The sequence below is a fragment of the Drosophila mauritiana genome, chromosome X (genome assembly GCF_004382145.1).
Source record: "Drosophila mauritiana strain mau12 chromosome X, ASM438214v1, whole genome shotgun sequence".
NCBI lineage: Eukaryota > Metazoa > Arthropoda > Insecta > Diptera > Drosophilidae > Drosophila > Drosophila mauritiana.
This window is the reverse complement of record NC_046672.1, coordinates 5,531,068-5,552,212: the sequence shown is the minus strand read 5'-3', so window position 1 is coordinate 5,552,212 and position 21,145 is coordinate 5,531,068. Positions and strand designations below refer to the sequence as shown.

At 47.4% G+C, this 21,145-nt stretch overlaps 5 protein-coding genes across 6 annotated transcripts; 2 read left to right on the top strand and 3 right to left on the bottom strand.

Annotated features, from left to right (window-relative positions):
- Positions 1 to 133: 133 nt before the first annotated feature.
- LOC117147292 (N-acylneuraminate-9-phosphatase) lies at positions 134 to 4,331 on the bottom strand. Its single transcript, XM_033314139.1, has 3 exons — positions 3,747 to 4,331; positions 1,515 to 2,000; positions 134 to 1,454 (listed from the first exon to the last, which is right to left on the bottom strand). The coding sequence occupies exons 1-3, from the start codon at positions 3,894 to 3,896 to the stop codon at positions 1,032 to 1,034; spliced, it is 1,059 nt and encodes a 352-aa protein (XP_033170030.1). The 5' UTR covers positions 3,897 to 4,331; the 3' UTR covers positions 134 to 1,031.
- Positions 4,332 to 4,962: 631 nt separating this feature from the next.
- LOC117147294 (protein lin-52 homolog) lies at positions 4,963 to 5,956 on the top strand. Its single transcript, XM_033314142.1, has 4 exons — positions 4,963 to 5,108; positions 5,164 to 5,337; positions 5,401 to 5,505; positions 5,630 to 5,956. The coding sequence occupies exons 1-4, from the start codon at positions 5,069 to 5,071 to the stop codon at positions 5,782 to 5,784; spliced, it is 474 nt and encodes a 157-aa protein (XP_033170033.1). The 5' UTR covers positions 4,963 to 5,068; the 3' UTR covers positions 5,785 to 5,956.
- On the bottom strand, positions 5,945 to 7,428 carry LOC117147293 (general transcriptional corepressor trfA). Its single transcript, XM_033314141.1, has 2 exons — positions 7,265 to 7,428; positions 5,945 to 7,092 (listed from the first exon to the last, which is right to left on the bottom strand). The coding sequence occupies exon 2, from the start codon at positions 7,085 to 7,087 to the stop codon at positions 6,332 to 6,334; it is 756 nt and encodes a 251-aa protein (XP_033170032.1). The 5' UTR covers positions 7,088 to 7,092; positions 7,265 to 7,428; the 3' UTR covers positions 5,945 to 6,331.
- A 743-nt stretch (positions 7,429 to 8,171) lies between these two features.
- On the bottom strand, positions 8,172 to 12,142 carry LOC117148950 (regulator of telomere elongation helicase 1 homolog). The gene is made up of 7 exons (XM_033316691.1): positions 11,011 to 12,142; positions 10,388 to 10,935; positions 9,529 to 10,192; positions 9,325 to 9,467; positions 8,951 to 9,080; positions 8,656 to 8,865; positions 8,172 to 8,593 (listed from the first exon to the last, which is right to left on the bottom strand). The coding sequence occupies exons 1-7, from the start codon at positions 12,058 to 12,060 to the stop codon at positions 8,381 to 8,383; spliced, it is 2,958 nt and encodes a 985-aa protein (XP_033172582.1). The 5' UTR covers positions 12,061 to 12,142; the 3' UTR covers positions 8,172 to 8,380.
- Positions 12,143 to 12,657: 515 nt separating this feature from the next.
- On the top strand, positions 12,658 to 21,133 carry LOC117148949 (integrator complex subunit 6). 2 transcript variants are annotated; one of them, XM_033316689.1, is made up of 3 exons: positions 12,658 to 12,833; positions 15,313 to 15,658; positions 16,016 to 21,133. In XM_033316689.1, the coding sequence occupies exon 3, from the start codon at positions 16,078 to 16,080 to the stop codon at positions 19,924 to 19,926; it is 3,849 nt and encodes a 1,282-aa protein (XP_033172580.1). In that variant the 5' UTR covers positions 12,658 to 12,833; positions 15,313 to 15,658; positions 16,016 to 16,077; the 3' UTR covers positions 19,927 to 21,133. The 2 variants fall into 2 exon arrangements, with proteins under 2 accessions (XP_033172580.1, XP_033172581.1); XM_033316690.1 differs by lacking the exon at positions 12,658 to 12,833 and adding an exon at positions 12,875 to 13,163.
- The last annotated feature ends 12 nt before the right edge of the window (positions 21,134 to 21,145 follow it).

The following is a 21,145-nucleotide window of genomic DNA, read 5'->3' as shown; positions in this document are numbered from 1 at the left end:
GCACACGCTTTAGAGGGAGAAAACAACAAGTGGTGGTTGCATCTTCTGGGAAAACTTGACTTGAGCTTGACCCACTATATAATACCAGGTCAGAGGGCACCACATCTGGTGTGAAAACAAAAACTCAGCTGGATTTTGGTTTTGTAGTGTCATTTATTTTCCATTTCCATGATCAACAACAGTGCTCCGGCATATGAGCCATCAATAATCATCAACGATGCTTTTCGCATGGGGTGCTGAACAACCTGGGGCTTGTGGGCGGGAATGGGTGGGGGTGGGGAAATGGGTAGGAGGAGGAGGAGGTGTTGGTGTTTGTTTAGGTGCAGGTTGCAAATAACAATTTGCCAACAGTGTGGTGGGCCAACAGCTGCGAGAGGCCGCGATTACAATAACCGACTAAAGGCTACGACTAAGACAATAGTTAACATTCACGTACTTGTACTTGTGATTCGGTTATTCGTGTCGTTTCTTTTGTATTTCTTGTGTTTTTTTTCTGATCAGAGGTTCGTGTTGTGGTTTCTATCTGCTTTACTGTATCGCTTTTACGGGTTTCTTACACTTTGTTTTATTGTTTTACGTTTACCTTGACGTACTTTCAGTTGCGTGTTATATCAATTTACAAAATATGTGACAGAAAATTCGCTTAGAAAAATACATTTGGTTGTTTTGCTTTGCTTCCTGTCCTCTGATTTCATATTCATATTGGTTTTCTTTTGTTCCATGTACTTGTTGGCCTTAGTAGTTTGTGTGCTCCGATTCTGTTTGCTAGCCTTAATTTAAGTTTAATGGCAGATATCGAGATTCACCGTGCTTTCGGGCTCCTCCCGCTAATAGTTGAACTTTAAATTCCTGCATTCGTTTCCAATTCTCCTGGCTGTCCTTCTCCGTGATCCATCCGTGAATATTAATCCCGTTCTGCGATCATCAATCCTCAATCCTCTTTAGCTATAGTTTTGTAAACTGAAGGTACATTTTTCAACAATCTCTCCATTCGTATCGATCCATTCGATACTCAACATCCTTCGCACTGCCTACAGAAAACTGTCGCAGCTGTTCTCCGCCTCGCTATTGGAGCAATCCATGGCGGGCAGTGAAACGCCTCGTCGATAAAGCCACTGCCTCTGATGATGATGATGATGATGCTGCTGCTGCTGGTGGTGCTGCTGTTGGTGATGGTATCCATGGCCAGCACCCGGCACACAAATGGCGCTGGAGCTGCTTCCGCTGCCGGAGCCCTGGCCACTGGTACTCATGTGGCTGCCACGTCTTCTGGAGGCCGACGGCATCTCGGGCAGAGCGACTGCGTTGAGGCGCGGGAAGTACTTGTACATCTCCAGCAGGCTGCCCAGCTTGACGTGCGGCTTGTACTCCACATCCTCCAGCGATTGTGCCGCCGCGCTGCTATTGCTCAGTGGCGTCCAGAAGATGAGGCCCAGCTGGGCCAAGTGACCGCCCTAAAAGCGAGATAGATCAGTTGCCAGTGAGCACATTCGTCGTGAGTAGCTCCAACTCACCTTGATGTCGGTCTCCAGTTTGTCGCCGATCATGACGCACTCCTGCGGCTTGACATTGAGAAAGTTGCAGGCGGCATAGAAGATCTCCGGATGCGGTTTCTCCCAAGGCAGATCCGATGAGACCAGCACGCAGTCGAAGTAGCCGCGCACATTGAGCTCAGCTACCTTCTCCCACTGAGCGTTTGATGGTCCATTGGTGATGAGGGCCAGGGCATAGCCCGCCTGACGCATCCGCAGCAGCAGCTGGACATAGTCCGCGGGAACGGCCAGGTAGCGATACCGCAGCTTCAGCCACTTGGGATAGATCTGCTCCGCCAGGTGCTTGTGGCGCGCTGGAAGGGATTCGCGCCACAGGTGAGTGCGCCACGAGTCCAGCGATGTTTGCGAGTTATCGGGACAGCGACGGAAGGCCTTTAGAAAGTTTTGGGTGGCCTGTGTGGCGTCATCTTTGCTGAACTGGTATTGGGTCTCCAGAACATCAGCGAGCTGTGTGCGAAATGGGAAAATGGGTGGCAATTCGCATTATTTTGCGTTACATAAATTCAAAAATATAAAAAAGGCGGTTAATCTAAACGTTGCGTAGATATAATAGTGCCGCAAAAAACCTTAACCGCGATAAAACTATAAATAGGCTATGACGAATTAAAGACAAGATAAGTTAAGAACTTTCACGCTGTAAGAAGTGAACAACCTGAAAGTGGAGTTAAGATTAATAGAAGCAATTAGCAACCTACATATGTGCACAATCTTTTGCGAAACGCGGTAGAACGTAAATCAAAACTATTACGTCCATAAAGTTCTCAATTGAGCGTCAGATTGTCCAATCCAATCATTCGATCGAATCGAAGCCAATTGATTAATCGAACGTTATGCCGAAATCGTTATAGCATCGCCGTACTATCAGGGGATTGAACATCAAACTGCAATTGCCGCCGCCGCGTACACATGCCGCATGAGTAATATGTGCATATACTATATGTTATGATCACAATGATAGCTTGGAAATTTCCACTCGCTATCTATTTTCCGGCCCAACCATCCGCATCTATTATTTAATAAATCGTACTCAAATCAGGAAGCTAAGCTCGAATAAGTCATTTCAATACTGAGAATTGCGATAATAAGTTGAAATCATTGCGATTTGTCACTAAAACTCATGACTTCATAAGTTCCAAAATATAAATGGGCGTGGCTCCGCCGGCTAACAATTGAAAGCAACTGAATAAAGAAACCGTTTTATTTGGGGTCTTTAAACGTTGAGCGTATTGAAACGTGAACGTGATAATGAAGTTAACTATCTAAATTGGCGCAGCTTAAAAGATAACGATATAATATGGAATGCAAAAGTAACTAAATGTACGTGACATGGAACACATTTTCAAGAATACCTATTTGTACCTTTCTCTCTTGAAGGGAAATCGCTAAAAACTTTAACCCTTTAAGATCGCAAATAGACTCAATCATTGCAATAAATGAAGTCTGAATGTTCAAACAAGTACCTATTATCATCAATTAACCTTTAGCTTCTTTGTGTGCCATTCACTTTATAATCATCAGAAGGTTATATTTCAAAAGAAACCATTGTTTCGATATATTAACAATACACAGACGCGTGTTTCCAAAGTTTGTAAATACATTATATACAATACATACATGGTATGACGTTTCTTTCAATTTTTCTTAAGCGCAAGTTCCTCGATTTCCGACCTTTTGGAAATCGTTTGCTATCGATAAGATCCGGTAAAGTGCCTTTTAACATTTCAAAAACCAATGATTCCGAATTTCCAACGTAATGCTTATTTATTTGTGGGTTTTATCGCTGTGACAGCCTTCTAGAGTGCATTATACCCGTGGTTATATTTAAGTTAAGACCTTGTCGAGTGCACTCAGTTTTTCTTTTTGGTTTTTTTATTTGTTTTTTTTTTCTTTTTGTGGGCTGGGGGATTGAAAGGAAGGGAAAGGAAATCAATCGGTACGGAACGCAAATAAACAATCGAAATTTCGGGCGCGTGCTATCTGCCGAGCGTCCGGGTTTTTTCGACTACGTAACAACGGGCGGGCTGCAGTGGAAAATTTTCTAGCTGGGTCGCTCGCCTGCTGCGCACTTTCACCTCTCCCCTCCCCCGACAATCCACACACTGCATGGAAAAGAAACGGAAGAAACGCCAACGGATTGGTGATTGGCAGGGGGGGAGTGAGGCTGTCCGCCTTGGCTTGGTTAACATAGCTCACCTTTCTGATCGCCTTTGAATCGCCGGCTCTGGTGGGAATCAACGTGTTGTCCAGGTCAAAGTAAAAGGCCCTGATTTTCGCACATGTCGCATCGAAATGTGAATGTGTGGCTGTCAATTGCTTGCCGCAATGGAATTTGCTAGCTGCCATGGGAAGTCGTCGAGCGGAGGAAGGGATGGAGGGAGGGGCGAGGGGTCACTGTCAGGGGTCGAGGGGTGGTAGCCGGTTGCTTGGTTAGATGGATGGATGCAAACGTGGAGATCCAAGATCAACTTTGGTGCAATTCAATCCGCCAGCGGATTTGCGCTTCGAAATTGGCGCCAAACGAAACGAAACGAAATGTACGAGCTGCACGACTGCAGCAACACTGCAGTATTTTCCTATTTTCCTCGAGCGGACTGGCAAAAGTTTCCGCTTCTCGCGCGGCGAAGTTAAAACGGCAACTGAATGGCAGCGACAAAAAAAAAAACGAAACGGAACGGGAGCGGTCGCAGTAAGGTCGAGAGACGGGGTAGCGGGGCGGTGGAACAGGTGAGCGCGTGTGTGTGAGTGCTTGTTAACTGAGTGAGAGCGGAGCAGCGAATGAAAAACCTAAAGAAAGTGCGAGCGCGCATGGGAAAACAGTGGCGGCCAAAAGTCTGTGCATGCGAACACTGTTACCAGGCGGTGGCGCCAATTGACTTCTAAAGCTTGATAAGCTATTGCTATTCCTTAAGATTTTCTATCAACACAATCTTAACATGCTCTTAAATACGTTTATTTCAATAACTGGTTAGACATCTAAGTTTTGTTTTTCTGGACAACTACTGCACAGCACATATGCTTTTTGCGGGCACACATTTTTTGGCGCCAGTGTGCGAAGTGTGCCAAGTGCCGTTTGCGCTTCAGAGCGAACGAGAGCAGGCGACCTAGTGCAGAGTTGTCTCTATGCGCCGTTAAACGACCGTGAGTGGAAGAGAGAGCACGATAGAGGTCGCGGAGAGGTTTCCGCTACGACGCCTGCTCTCCACTCTGAATTTAGTATAAGTCGAGGCACGCTAATTTCCTTCTTGTTTTGCCATTTATTTATAACTTCTATAAATAAAACCAGGAAAAGCAATAACAACAGTTCTTTGTTTACCAAAAATATGAGTTGTTTTATACTTCCTGGTGCTTTCTAGCACTGGCTTATCGGTAAATCGATAGTCTTCGATAGTGATTGTTGAAAATGGCAACGCTGTAGTTTTTATTTAACGAGGTGGCAAGTGATTAGCCCACGGATTTTTTTTGCATCTTTCCGTGTTTATTTGCAATAGTTTTGGAGTTTTTCAACATTTTCCGCGATGAGCAACGCAGAGACAACTACGGATTTGCTCTGTACAGGTGAGTGAATATTTAAATCACATGGATGGCGCCATAAAACGAGGTTTTCTTGCAGAAATCATTCTGAAAGCGGAGGACAAGGAAGTGGAGAAGGCTTCAGAAGCCAGCAGTAATACGCTATCGGTCGAAAAGGAGGTCCCGGAGAGCAAGGAGCGGCCAATAACGCCGGATGACGAGCTCATCTCCATGGAAACGCTGCGACCCTCACCTGTCCAATGGCCAGAGCGATGTAAGTGTAGAAAACGTAAGCACGAAGAAATTGGCGCCATATTTAACGCATATCTTTCTCCAGTTCCCGGAATGGATGAGTTCCTCTCCATGAGCGACACGCCGATCTACACGAACAGCAGTAACTACACCAGCAATCTGACCAATGATGATATGGCCAAGATCAATGGTAAGTAGCTGCCAAGTCAATGATAATATCGTGTGGCAGAAGGATACTAGTTCTTAAAAGTGATACAGATTTAAGAATTGCACATTAAAGAATAGCATGTCCGTTACATATTTTTCTATTCCAGTCCTAGCCCAGCTTTCTCCCGAGGATCTGATCGATAAAATAAAGTCAATGCATGATGAAATTTACCAGCTGGGACTGCGTGAGGCAATGGAGATGACTCGTGGGAAGCTGCTGGGCATCTTTGACCGGGATCGCGCTCCTAAGCGGCAGCCATGAGGCATGATGATCCCACCCCTGGGAATGGGACTGTCGTGGATCTCGTTGAATTCGCATTAGGATCATAGGTGTAGTTTCATAGTGTACATAGTGCTATTTTTTATAGTGAGTAATGCGTGTTGTGAATGATTTATCGCAATTTTACAAAGATAAATAGGCGTTTGAACAGTAACTAACGTTTATTTCCATTAAAGCATTTTGGGTCCTACACGTCGCTTGTATTACAGATACATTTGAGGAGTCGGAGAAGAGATGAAGTAGAGGGATTGGAGGGAAAGGAATGCAGAAGGATCTGGAGTTTTGGAGAAGGCACAGTAAATTTCGCTATGCAGGGACATTAACGCAACAAATAACTCTGTCTATGTGGGATTGGATGGATCGGTTGCTCTAGTGCCTCCTATTTATACTTAACTAAATGCTTTCGTTTAGATTTATGCAGTAGCCCTCCCCACGATCCATCCCAATGTGGGAAAGTGTGTTGGTGCTGATGGTGTGCTTACATGCTGTTTACCGTGAATATATATCCAGTAACGTGCATCAATTCCCATTACTCCTGCCACTGCATTCCGAATCGCTGCTCAAAGGTGATCCGGTTAAAGACGCCCGCATCGGCCAGCTGCAAGGGATCGGTGTAGTACGCAAAACGCCGTATATCCAGCATGGCCAGGTCGAACATTTGCTTCCAGCTGGTCAAATCCGTAACGCTCATGTGGATCGGCAGCTGGGGATCCGGTATATCGATGGCCGCCTGCAGTCGGTCAAACGCCTCGGCAATTGGTCCCACCGACAGATTAACCCAGTACTCCGCTGGAAAGCGCTTGTTCTCACAGAACGGCGCTCCCTTGCGCATGATGAAGACCAGCATGAGTATCTCATAGCGCTCGGAGCTCTCATAGAAGCGCTTGGTTCGGGTCTTCTCCACGAAATCGATGAGAAGGATCAGGGGAGTGTAGTTCTGGAGGTGCATCAACAGCTCCCGGTCGGTCCAAAGATAACGACCGCCTTTGACGGTCAGCAGGCTCATGTTGCTGGCGAGTTGTTGATGCTGCTGCTGCTGCTGTTGCTGCTGCAGCTGGTGGTGTTGCTGCTGCTGAAGGTGCTGCTGTTGCTGCTGCTGATGTTGGTGTTGCTGCTGCTGTTGCTGCTGGTGCTGCTGCTGCTGGTGTTGCTGCTGCTGGTGCTGCTGATGCTGCTGGTGAATGCCGCCGGCGGATGGGGCTGGAGTTCCGGTGCTCGATGCCACCTGGCTGGGCATGGCGACCACAATGCCCGTCTGTCTCTGGCAGCCAATCTCCTCCACCATGTGCGCTGCGATGACGACAAAATGCAATTAAGGCAAGTGCCTAAACCAGGCCAAGGTCGCTGCGTGGGCCGAACACCCAGCCGCCACCCCCTGCCCGCCCTTATTATTACTTGTTGCAAATAGCGAGCAGCGAACAGCGAACGTGCAGCAAGTGAAAGGCAATTGCAATCAACTTACTGCGTGCCCCAATCAAAGCGGCGGAAATGATGTATATATGAGGCGGATGGATCAGCGGGTCTGGACTTGGATCGGGGTACGAATGTGGCCCACCAAGAAGCAACGGCCTATCTCCTCCGGCAGCTCTGCGTGTGTGCCGTGCGCCCTGGACGATTGTTGCCACGCGAGTGCCTTCCCAAGTCCGAAGTCGGAGCCACTCGGACCCGCATTCTCGTTGCACTCGGCCTCAGTTTTCTCGGTGACTCGGTTGCGCCAGCCGATGGCCATGTGGGGGGATGTGCATATAAGGGACTCGGCCCGTTTGGCAATGAACTTATTGGATGCGTTCTGCGCTGGCTGCGGTTCGCAGATTTGTTACCAAGCGGGCTGCCAACTCTAAAATGTATGTCCCCAAGCGGTGGATTAAAAAATAAATGTGAAAAACATATATGCAAGCAGTTTACAAAAAAGTAAGTAATTTCATATTTAAACTATAAAAAGTCAAGACAAGAACTTAAATCTTAGCTTTATTCAATTTCCTATGATAACTTATCAATGTATCATGCTTAAACATATTAAATATGTATATAATGTGCATATTTATATGTAAATATACAAATTGTTAATATTTAAATGCGAGATGTAAGATTTTAAGAGCACCCTGTTATATTCTCCTTTGATTTGATTGAAAGCTTATTAAAGCTCATCAGCTTATCAGCAAACGAAATCGAAGTTTGATGCACATAAAAGCGGTATTAAATTTCCAATAAAGGTAAACTGTTGATTTAAATCAACCTTGAGCGGTAAATAAATAAACAGATTGGGAAAACATAATGCAAAAGTCGTTTGTAAACGGTTTTAAGTAACTAACTGCATTTGCATTTAATAAGACCCCACATTTTCCCACAAAGTTATAAACAATATCATGTTTAACGTATAATTTTTAATAGTAATAAACATCCGTACAGAGAAATTCAAAATGCATGTACAACAATGCATAGCATCGTTAATAATATATAGTCTTAATAGAATTAGACGCGCCCCACTAAATACTATCAGAAAATTACAGCCAATGTCAATAAATTTGAAAAAAAAAATATCATATCCTTGGGATGACTAAACTTGAAAACTCTTTTGTTAAAGATTGCCCACCCTCCGATCAAACTCCTCCTTGTGCTCGTTCTTTAGATACTTCCGCATCCCGACGAGCATGTAGCGCACTTTGGGTGCGGACAGGACCTCCAGGAGTATGGCCATCAGGGCCTGAAAGCTTTCATAGGTGCCATTCTTGTACTCCAGCAGCGCCTTGCCAAAGCGCCGGAATTGATCCTGGGTGACCAGGCTGCGTAGCTGCAATGCAAGGTATATTAATTAGTAGGAGTAGTAGTATGGATGGAGTCAATGTATCCCACCTCCCGTAGAAACGCGGCCCTTTCCTCGGGCGCTTCCTTAGCCTGCGAACTGCTTGGCTCCACCTTGATGTTCTCCACCAGCTTGTATCGCTTTTTGGACACCTGGCTGGTGGATTCCGGCGCCGTTGGTGAGCTTCGCTCCCGCTTGTGAATCTTCACCAGACCAGAGGAGCCACTTTTACTATCCGTGCAGCAGTTAAAATCAATACTCTGGAAAAGGGGCAAAACAACAACAAGTCCTTAAGAACTAAATAAACACAGTGTAATAATAGATTCATGGGAATCTCGTGTTTACCGAGACATTTGAGTCCAGTCGACTCATAAAGTCCATGGCATTCGGCGCCGCACCACCCAGTTTACGTCCAGCGGCACTGGCATAATCGGCGGGTGTCCATGTCTTTATGGAATTGGCCATCTCCACTTTGCTGCAAAGAGAAATAATAAATATTTCAAAGAGTCAAAACCAGGGAAGAGGTAAACAAAAGTTTATTTACCCTGGCAGTGATGACAAAAGGTCACAGGAAATGGCTTACAGCATTTCACTTTAGCTATCACAAATCTCAAAAATTGCACAAAAGACTACTAAAATCCGATTAAGGATTGGCTATTAATAATTATAATACAATCTATATAGCTGATAAGCTTGATCTTAGATCGCAGGTTACGTACATGGCGGATTCATTGGCTGATTTGAAGGTGGCATTGGAGCCAGGCTCCCGTTTCACTTTTGGAATGGCAGCTAGTGGTTCATCTTCTGTCTTGCAGACAGTTTCCAAAGGCGAATCGGTTTCCCTTTCATCCGGTAGCTTCATCTGAAGTTTTGAAAGAATTGTATTACAAATGCTGAACAACGCATAAGCATCATAGACTCACATTTGCTTCGGCGTTCTTGAAGAACTGACGCAGTTCCCGGACGATAGGACCAAAGGGTGAGCACTGTGGCCGGTCGCCCAGGTGACCCCGAATCCATTTGGACAGCTGCTGGACCTGGGAGGCGTCCTTGAATCGCGAGTCGCAAAGCAGAATGGCACCATAATCGTTGCGATGCCGGATCACACGACCGATGGCTTGATTGACTGCCCTCGTGGCATCCAGATTGTACCATTCCTGACCACTCAACAGCTGATTCTCGCGCGTCCGATTCGCCTCCAGGTAGCGACGTTTCAGTATCACCTTGGGATCCTTTAGCGGCGGGAATGGCAGACCCGTAATGATCACCGCCCGGCCATTGCGATCAGCGAAGTCCAGACCTTCGGAGACTTTGCCGCGACAAACAGCCATGAATACGGCACCCTTGGAGTCGCGTATCGCCTGGTAGAACTCTTCCATCGTGCTGGTGAACTGGTCCTTGCTGCGCGGCTCCAGAAAGATCGGTTTCTTGCACGATATGTCCGCCCACAAACCACTGGCCTGCCACGCGTCCACACACTTGTTCAACATGGGATACGATGGGAAAAATACAAGGAGGCCGTCGGGCACTATCCGCGCTACATTCAGAATCGTCTGTCCCAGGGAGCTGACGTACTTTGGATTATCACTGCCGAAGAAGAAAGGTGGCAGATATAACATGTTTGCTTAGTTTGTTTAACATTGCGAAATTGATACGTTGGCATTTCGTGAAGTTATGAGATGGTTCACCTGCCACAGATCTGAGTTATGTTTGGCCCAACTTGTTTATTTACTCATGGCATCGCCCATAAACAAATAAGCTTGTGGTGTGAAAAATGCTTACCGGTTCGCATAGTTCGATATCAGTTGCTGCCGATCGGGTCCAGTGCCGATGATCTTGACATAAACCTGCGACTGGTCGACGATGTGCGGATTCTCCAGATGCTGGGCCACCGGAATGGCAAGCTCGGCGATCAGCGGCTTGAGGGGAGCCAGTGTGCCGCTGGTGAGGATTACGCTGCGCACTTGGGTGTTGAGCAGTTGCTCCATTCCGAAGCCAGGATTGAAGCACCAGAAGTTGATGATTTTGGCGACCTTGCTTGAGCCAGTCGCTGCTGCAATCGTGCCCTTGCCCAGCCAACCGCCCTGCTGTTTAGCACCCTGTTGCTTTCCGTGTCCCTGCTTGGACTCCTCCACCAGGACATGCACTTTGAAGCTTGCGTACACCTTGCTCATCACATCCTCCTTGTTGGCAAACACAATGGTTAGCAGATCGCTAAGCAACGTGAAGGTGCCGCCCTTGCGGATACTCATCTGCTGGGAGGCCACTAGGAGGTACTGGACCAGTTTGTCCAGGAGGGATACTATCGATGCAACGTTGCCGTAGGTGAACTACAATAAAAGAAGTTACATAGTTAAATAGGCATTCTTTTCAAAACGTTTCTGTTAAGGTTCAGTGCATCTTACATTCGCTTTGCCAAGCAGTTCGTACATCATGGAGGCGGGAAAGGTAGTTCCATCGACGACGTTGTCCACAACGACAGCATCGATGGCCTTTTCGAGCTCGAGCAGCATCTCCTTGAGCAGTGTAAGGTCGTCCAGGGTGAAGTCCTTTGGCTCATCTCCGGCCATATCCTGCGACTCGCCGCTCGCAAAGACTTGCATGATATGCGTGACGTCCTCGATGGCCATGGCCACATCAGAGGACTTAATCTGCACCGAAGCGGACTCCTCACAGATCTTCTCGATGTTGTGGGCCTCATCCAGGATCACAATGGTGTTGCCCAGTTCGATTTTGTTGGCCTTGCGAGCCTTAGGATCGAGTAGATAATTGTACGGCATGAAGGTGATGTCCGCCTGGGGAACCAACTCCCGAGATGCGAAGTAGGGACAGATCTTGAGGCGCTGGCCCACCTTGACCAGGTCCTCAATGTCCATGATGGTGGGTCCGCGCAAATCGGGATGATCCTTTCGCGACTCCACGCGCATTTGAAACGAACAGGTCTTGGAGTGCACCCGTAGCTTGCACATGTTGGTCTTGTTGGAGTTGCCCAGCTCCCGCATGACCTCCGGATGAATGCATAGCTGATCACGGGAGCCCAGAACCACGGATCTCATATTGGCGTACGCCGTCCTCTTGAGTTCCCGCATCGCCTGCGTCAACTGGGAGTGGGTGCGTGAGGCGTAGATGACCTTGGGCACGCCCCAATTATTCGCACGACCCATGGTCTTGGCCAGCTCGGACAGGTCTCCTCCAGGTGCTACGCCTCCAATACCCGAAAAATCTGCCTTCTCCATTTTAACCATCTGCATTTGGTGCTCCGATTGCCTGGTGCGGATCCAGGCCAAGGATGAGCACAGCAAGCTTAGGGTCTTGCCTGTGCCGGTTGGCGATTCCAGGACTCCATTCGTGCCATCGCGGAGACAATGGATCACCTTCTCCATGTACGCCCGTTGAACCGGATACGGCTCGAACGGGAAGTGCACCGGAATGCCGGCGATCAGGCTCTCCGGCATTATTTTTAATAATACTATTTATTTACTTGTTTACGCGCCAAATCGGAGTGAACATGTGTTCGTTGGTCGATAACAACAATTGTCTGTGTGGTAGTCAGTTATCGCTATCGATAAGGTACAGTGGACACTGATTAAGAAATTGTATAGGGTTATCTTTAACTCCAAGTCAAATGTTTACAACTTGCATGTCAAGCCCTGGCGTAATTTGTTCTAAACGTACTAGCAGTACTAATCACCACCCAAAGTGCTGCAATCGTGTTTATGGTACTTTATGGATAATAGTAACTGAAACTTATAAACTTATTAGCATTGGAGGGACTACTGTAGTTGTGATGCTGTATATTTGGATCAAAGATTAACGATATAACATTTTAAGTGAATGTTATGGATTATACCTAACTGATGACATTAAACATCAAATGTGCAGAATACATATAAATCCCCTAACAAGTTAAGTAAATATTCGACACCAATTATAACGAACTCAGTTAATTCAACCACAAATCCATTAATCGTGACCCCTTCGGTCGGCTTTTCCGAATCGCCGCGATACGGCCCCACTGAATTGGCGCCTGTCGGCCACACCGAAATACGGTCGTCGTTTGACAGAACGGCATCAAATCATTCGAACGTTGAGAACGGTAGTGTTGTGTTGTTATTGCTCGGCAGCAAAGTAAAATCCGAAGAGAAGCGAGTCGAACAAGAGAAGAAGAAGAAGCGCAGGAGTGGACGACAGCAATGCAACAACAGTGACGAGGCGCCAGTGTGCAAAAGTATGTGTGCGAGTGCGTGTAAGCAACAACTCCCCGATACAAACCTACGAGCGAGAGGGGGACGGCGATAGCGACGGTTGCTCGGTCGGTCGGGTCGACCGTTAGTCGCGTCTGTCGGTCGTTCTCGCCTATGCACCTCGGCGGCAGAGCGAAAGAGAGCGCACTCTGGCTGTGTGTGTGCGTGTATGTTCTCGCTCTCTCGCGCGGTGGTGATAAATTTCTGTTGGCACAAAGTAAAAATATAACAGAATAAAAAATCGTGGCGCGGCATATAGAAGCTAATCGAAAATTATTGCGAGTATTGGGAGGAGGAGAAACATTCCTCTTCTTGTGAGTGCGTTTTTGTTTTAGTTATTCATTTTTTTTTTTGCCGGAAACTCTCACTCGAAGATGCTGCCGGTGTAGTTGTGTATGAATGTTGTGCCATTTTTTTTTTTTTTTGAGAAAGAAAATATAAAACTAAAATATTAACCATATGATCCTTAGAATCGCACTTTTTACATACGACCACACATTTTGAAATTCGAAAGCTTTGGCGGGCTGTCGATGCGCGGGCGCTTGCAACTCTGGCGATAACGATTACCGTGCCGATAACGCGGCTGCACTAATCAGCATTATCACATGCAAATTAAGGTCATCCAAATGAAAAATGACCACCAATCAAAGGCCCTGCACCCCTTTGCCGCCCCCTATTTATGCGAAACAACAAGAAACAGTGTGTTTATTTTTTCACCGTATTTCGTGCTTTGGCAACCCTGCCGCTGCTGCATAAGTGAATTCCGAAGAAGAGCCGTGTCATTTTGTTGGCCAAAACATCGCTGCGCCGAGATTAATTAGACGGAAAAAACTCGATTACTTGAAGTGCTCGGCCCTATATCATTTTGGTTTAAACGTGTGTGTGAGCTTTGTGGATTGCCATCGAACACAATAGGCCGACTCGTCCCCCGCAGCCACCCGTACCCGACCAACACGTCGGTGCAGGGTTGCCAGATTAACGATAAATCACACACCGCTCGTGTAATCCAAATGTTGTGTTGCTTTTGCTTAAGAAAAAATTAGTGAAATTTTTTAGATATCTTTTAATTTCCGCTCAATGTTTTACCTGTCGAAAGTGGGGGTATCTGGCAACCACAAACTGAACCGTGCGTGTGCGAACGTGTGTGTGCACGTCCATGTGCGCGAGTGTGCGTATGTGTTTGCGCTCTTATTCAAATAGAAATTGAATGTTTTGCACTCGAATTCAAGACAATTACGGCTCCCCCGGTAAAAACACATTCAGACTAGTTGACTTGTCCTAATTTGAGGTGTAAGGATGTGGGTTACGCCTGCGATCGCCGAGTGATCGTTATCGTTATCCCGGCTTTGGTTAATCGCTTTCCTCCTTCTCCTCCCCCTGGCATTGGCATCCACCACATACCATCCCCCTTTCTTATTTTTCTTCTCCTCCGCCCCTTCTTCTGCCAGTCGTCTCCCTTGCTCTCCATCAGAGATGCGTAAGTCGTGCTCCCTCGCACACACACTCACGATCGTGAGCTTGGTCATTGTGTAATCGATTTACGGTTACCTTTTACCCCAACTCGAGATGGTGGGAAGAGTAATCTACTTTGTTAATAAGGGCAGCGAATATCACACAATATATCGAATCGAAACACTTTGTATGCTATACTAAAGATAGATAGATAGATTCAAAAAGATAAAAATATTTTTTGCGTAGAAAAATAGAGAACCATTTTAAGATCAATCTCTTTTGCACCTGCGTTATAATGACTTCTTGTTATATTGTAATAAACGCAAGAAGGGTTATTTGTACCTAGTTCACAACTTCTACAAATGAATATAACTCATTTATTTTTGAAAATAAATCCCATGTTAAATTCAGCACTCTGTTTTAAAAGTACGAGAAATGTAAATATTATTGTTTAATGATAAAAAAGTTCGTATTGTTTTTGGCAAAGCTAAAGCTATTCACACGCGTCTCGCCCACCTGGCTCACGTTGCCATCTCTAGGCGACGCCAGCAGAGCGTAGTAGTGGTGGCAGTGGCGTCGAGTGAATGACTCCGTAGTGGGGCATCAATAGAAAGAGAAGGAGGAACGAGTTAGAAGGAGCGAGGAGGAGATGGAGAGGAGGCATAATGGCCAGTGAGTGGAGCGGAGTGGATTTGGATTTGTGTCAAAGCGATTTTCCCCAACATAAATATTTAGCTCTCTAGGACCAACGGCCGACCCCCTGGGAATTAAATTCCATTTTGTTGTTTAATTAGCACTTGCGTTATGCGACAGAGTGTGCGGTGTGTATATAGTTTGTGTATGATATCGTTGATTACGCAGTTGTTCCATTATCTGTATGGATTTATATTGCCGCTTCTTAATCGATTGTGCACAGTGCGTATGCGCAACCTATTGATATTTTACAACCAGTTGCGTGCCTGTTTCATTACCATTTCGTTCTGTTCTGTTTCGTTTCGTTACCATTCGCAGTTCGCTGTTGTTGTTGTTTCTCCAGTCCAAATGTCAGCTGTTGCACGCAACATGTACCATAAAAGCGGAACAGCGAAACGCAGAAAAAGAGCAAATCTATCAAGCCCAGGACAAGAACAACAAGTGCAAGAGAATCGGCAGCAAAAACAACAAGCAGATAAAGAGAGCTGCTAACAACGTAAACAAAACCTAAACACCCATACACACACAAAGGGAGATAGCAACAAACACAAAAACAACAACCACAAATAACAAAAATACAGCAGGAAGAGAGAGAGAGAAGGAGAGGGAGAAAGTGCACCCGAGAGGGGAAATAGAAGATCAACGATAAAAGATAAGAGATAAAGTAAGTAAAGCTCGACTTTTTGGTTTGTTGGTCAATCAAAATTTAACCTCTACCGAGACCGATAACGTTTTCCAAGTTGACGAGTTCGTTTAGCTCCTAATTTTTACGTTTTTTTTTTTTCAAAAAGCGTACGACCAAATTGTTTGGCTTGAAACTCAAATTATTATACATTTGTGCATAACTCTGTAAGATTTCACATTGTTTTGACTTAGAATTAAATTACGTCATGGTTTAATTTCATTTTGTGTGAAGATTTGTTTTATAGAAGAGTCAAGAAAGCGTAACTGCAAGCCGACATTCCTTTACTCTACAATATATATAGTATTTTATTCTGAAACATTTGTTCATTCATTCTAGGATATCAGAGAGAGGGAAAGGCAAGAGGAAGAGGTCCCTCGAACACAGGATCAATCATCGCCATGACAATCATACTCTTCCTGGTGGACACCTCCTCGTCCATGTGCCAGAAGGCGTATGTGAATGGGGTACAGAAGACGTATCTGGACATTGCCAAGGGCGCCGTGGAGACGTTCCTCAAGTATCGCCAGCGTACGCAGGATTGCCTGGGAGATCGCTACATGCTGCTCACATTCGAGGAGCCACCGGCAAACGTGAAAGCTGGATGGAAGGAGAACCATGCCACCTTCATGAACGAGCTGAAGAACCTGCAGAGTCACGGCCTCACCTCGATGGGTGAATCGCTGCGCAATGCGTTCGATCTGTTAAATCTGAATCGCATGCAGTCGGGCATCGATACGTACGGGCAGGGCAGGTGCCCGTTTTACCTGGAGCCATCGGTCATCATTGTGATTACGGACGGCGGTCGCTACTCGTACCGGAACGGTGTCCATCAGGAGATCATACTGCCGCTAAGCAACCAAATACCGGGCACAAAGTTCACCAAGGAGCCATTTCGCTGGGATCAGCGCTTGTTTTCGCTGGTCCTCCGCATGCCGGGCAACAAGATTGACGAGCGAGTGGATGGCAAGGTGCCGCATGACGATTCTCCCATCGAACGGATGTGCGAGGTCACCGGCGGACGTTCATATCGAGTGCGAAGCCACTACGTACTCAACCAGTGCATTGAAAGTCTTGTCCAAAAGGTTCAGCCTGGTGTGGTGCTGCAGTTCGAGCCTATGCTGCCCAAGGAGGCTACTTCCGCTACCGCTGGCGAAGCGGCGGGTGCGAGCACGATATCCGGCATGGGAATACCCTCAACGTCCGGAGCGGGTCCCGCACCCGATATTGTCTTCCAACCGGTGAAGAAGATGATCTACGTGCAGAAGCACATTACGCAGAAAACCTTTCCCATCGGCTATTGGCCACTGCCGGAGCCCTATTGGCCGGACTCCAAGGCGATCACATTGCCGCCCCGCGACGCACATCCCAAGCTGAAGGTCCTGACGCCGGCGGTGGACGAGCCACAGCTGGTGCGCAGCTTTCCCGTCGACAAGTACGAGATTGAAGGCTGTCCGTTAACGCTGCAGATTCTCAACAAGCGCGAGATGAACAAATGCTGGCAGGTGATTGTGACCAATGGAATGCATGGATTCGAGCTGCCCTTTGGCTACCTAAAAGCGGCGCCCAACTTTTCGCAGGTACACCTCTATGTACTCGCCTACAATTATCCAGCGTTGCTGCCCATTCTGCATGACCTCATCCACAAGTACAATATGAGTCCGCCGAGCGATCTGATGTACAAATTCAACGCCTATGTGCGTTCAATACCGCCGTATTACTGCCCGTTCCTGCGCAAGGCGCTGGTCAACATCAATGTGCCGTATCAGCTGCTGCAGTTCCTGCTGCCGGAGAATGTGGACAACTATCTGTCGCCCACGATCGCCAATCAGCTGAAGCACATCAAGAATACGGCCAAGCAGGATCAGGAGAATCTTTGCATGAAGGTGTACAAGCAGCTAAAGCAGCCGAAGCTACCATATCGTCAAGTGGAGACGGGTAAACTGTTCACAGGTGCGCCGTTGCGCAGAGATTTGGTGCGGCATCCACTGCTCCGGGATATATTTTCCAAGTTGCATGGGGAAATAGATCCCGTGGAAAATTTTACGATTGTGGTGCCGCAGCCGACGCATCAGTCGTCGGCCAAGTCGCATCGCAATCCCTTCGATATACCGCGGCGGGATTTGGTGGAGGAAATATCCAAGATGCGTGAGACCTTACTGCGACCCGTCTCGCTGGTGGCCAAAGACTCGGGCCACTGCCTGCCCATCGCCGAGATGGGCAACTACCAGGAGTACCTCAAGAACAAGGACAATCCGCTGCGTGAAATCGAGCCGACGAATGTGCGACAGCACATGTTCGGTAATCCGTACAAGAAGGACAAGCACATGGTGATGGTGGACGAGGCGGATCTGAGTGATGTGGCACCAATGAAGTCGCCAAATGGCAATGGACCGGGTGGAGCCCCGCCCGGCTCACCTTCCGGATCGGGCCCGCCCACTGGACCGGGCCCCTCATCCCCGGGCTCTTCGCCCGGCGGTGTTTCGGGTCCCGGGATGCCCGGAATGGCCGGAATGGGCGGTGGAATGTCAGGACTGATGCTGGGAGCAGGTGGCAGTGGCGGATCCTCCAAGAAACTGGACGGCACGTCTCGTGGGCGAAAGAGGAAGGCAGGCCCGCTGCCACGTAGCTTTGAATTCCGTCGATCATCTACAGACTCGCGATCTTCGAGCTCCAGCATCGATTCCTCCACAACGGGTAGTGCACCAGGATCACCGATACCAGGCGCCACGTCATCCATACCCGGCTGCGATTCCTCTATGGGCGCTGATGGCGCCAGTTCTAGCTGTTTCGACGAGGACAGCAATAGCAACAGCAGCTTTGCGAGCTCCACATCGGAGGCCTCGGCCAGTGATTCAGGGATGTCAATCTCGCATTCGGATCGCTTGGGCATCAGTTTCGATTTCAACGAGGAGGAGACCAGCGATCAGGATACGCCCCTCAATGGCTATGTGCACAACTTCATCAATGGCATCAGCGACGATGCGACAGCGGGCGAAACGGAAGCAGTTCCAGGCGGGACATCCCTGCCGGGTGCGTCTTCAGCTAACGAACCGTCGTCAACTGGAGCATCGCCAGCAGTTTCAGCCACGCCAGCAACATCTGTGATCCCGGCCAGCAATGGCAGCGAAGTTTGCTCCGCCGTCGCGGCCGCCAGCAGCAGTTCCATCAGCTCCAGCGCCAGTTCTCCTGGCGTTCTCTACGTGCCCCTCAACGGACTGACCACCCATGCTGCCTACAGCAGTAATCTGGGTGGTCCGAGCTCGCCGTTGGACAACCTGAGCTCCCTGGGTGGAGCGGCGGGAGGTGGTGGAGCGGGGCTACTCGGTGTCAGCAAGCCGGGATCGCTGCCACTGGCCAATGGTTATGGGCACGGTCACAGTTCAGCCATTTCCCCACCTTCGCCATTGTCCTTGGCGCCTCTTACACCATTGGGCACAAGTACGCCCACAGCCAGCAGCTCGGGACTATCGTCCAGTTCCGCCTACTTCAGCCACAATGACATCAACGATGCCTCAGAGATCTCGCGCATACTGCAGACCTGTCACAATGGGACAGGCAGTGGCTCCTCGGTCGGAGCGGGCGCAAGCAACAGCAATTTGAATGGCAATGGCAGCACGGATAGTGGTGGAGGAGTCTCATCCGACGATCATGCCTCGCTGGGTGGCAACAGTTTCGATGCCCTGAAACGGACAGCGGGTACTGCGGGCAGCACTGCAGCGGGAAATCCCCACTACTACTGGGCCAGTGGTCTCAATCATCACAACAATAACACCAGCGCCGCCGGAACAGCTGGCGGTTCGGCGATGAGCAACAATCACAACCACCGGGGCCACAACAACAGCAGCCCCAACAAGCTGGAGGTGAAGATCAACTCCAGCTGCGGCTCCTCGCCGACGCACAACAACGGGGGCATGGGCTCACCGGCACAGAGCCTGCCGCTCATTTTCACCGAGGAGCAGCGCGAAGCGGCCCGTCAGCACAACATCGAACTGCGACTGCAGATCTTCAGGGATATACGCCGACCCGGCCGAGACTACAGCCAGCTGCTGGAGCACCTGAATCTGGTCAAGGGCGACCAGGATATGCAGTCGGATTTCGTGGACATGTGCATCGTGGAATCGATGCGCTTCCGCCGCCATCGCATGGCGTCCAGCATACAGGAGTGGTGGGATCGCAAGCAGCAGTTAACTGCCCTGGGAACCACTGAAGCGACCGCCGGCGCGGAGCAGGCCGTCGCCAAGAGTTAACGATGGCTCATGTGGCACCACTGAGCCCGCGGGGTCATCCAATCCATCTGTCTGTGATGTCAACAAAATCGAAATCGAAATCTAAACCGAAACTGGGAAGGGAAGAGCAGCCGCGGAAGCCAAGAATTCTCGTCAATTTCCATATACTGTAAATAATTGCCAGGACAGGTAGCCCACAGGATCTGGATGGGGATCAACGCATACCAAACAAGCAACAATAATATTAACAACAAAACCAACAAGCAGCCACAATTCTAAATGAGAGAAAACACCACATTTTTATGGCAAGCTACATGTAATTGTAACATATATATAAATAAATACTTAAGCTAGCCGTTAGTTAGCGATATAACTTAAAATATAAAGCGAGGGGATTTTTTAGCAGCCGTTTCAGTTGTAGTTTTTTTTTACTTAGTATAAATATGTAAACGTAAATTAATATTTTCTCTTGAGCTTAGGAATAATTGTAATTAGACTTAGATAAATTAAGATTAATTTTAGTGTAGTGTATGTGTATAAAAAAAGTGAAAAGTTTAGGAAAAGCTTGAGCTTATGAGCCCCACACGTTTTAGCCAATTTTTGTTGGACCTGTTTCAAGACCACTTTGCTTTGATTTTAGCCAAAACGAATAGAGAACGTAAAAAACAGAAGCGATGACCCTTCAAAAACAGATATATGTATATGTTTATACACATATATATATATAGAGGATATTATCTAAATCGGGTCAGCGTTTCATTATCAAAAAGAATTGTATTACCCTGTATTTCCTTAAATCCTCCAATATATTATTTGCTAGTATGTTATGTTTATTTTAAAAATATTTATGCGAATTGTAATGTGAGCATAGTCTGCAGACGGGCAGACAAAACGTTAAGCGAAAACGTACCGTTTGTTATACATATAGAATACCAAGAAAAAGTAATACATTTTTGCACTATTTTTTTACGTGTATGTTTGTATGCATGGCCTGTGAGTAATTGAGATATAACAAAAACAAAAACACAAAGAGAAAACGTTTACTAGTAGTTAGGAGGCGGGCAGTGTTTTAGAACTGCTTCATTATTAAATAATGATGTACAATTTAGAGTCTGCGTATCTAACAAATTTCATAAGACAACCACAACAGAATCAACAGAGCAGCAGCAAAGCAAACTGAAATCAATACGAAATCAAACGAAAATAAAAAGAGGAGCATTGCATTCAAGTTTCATGTGTT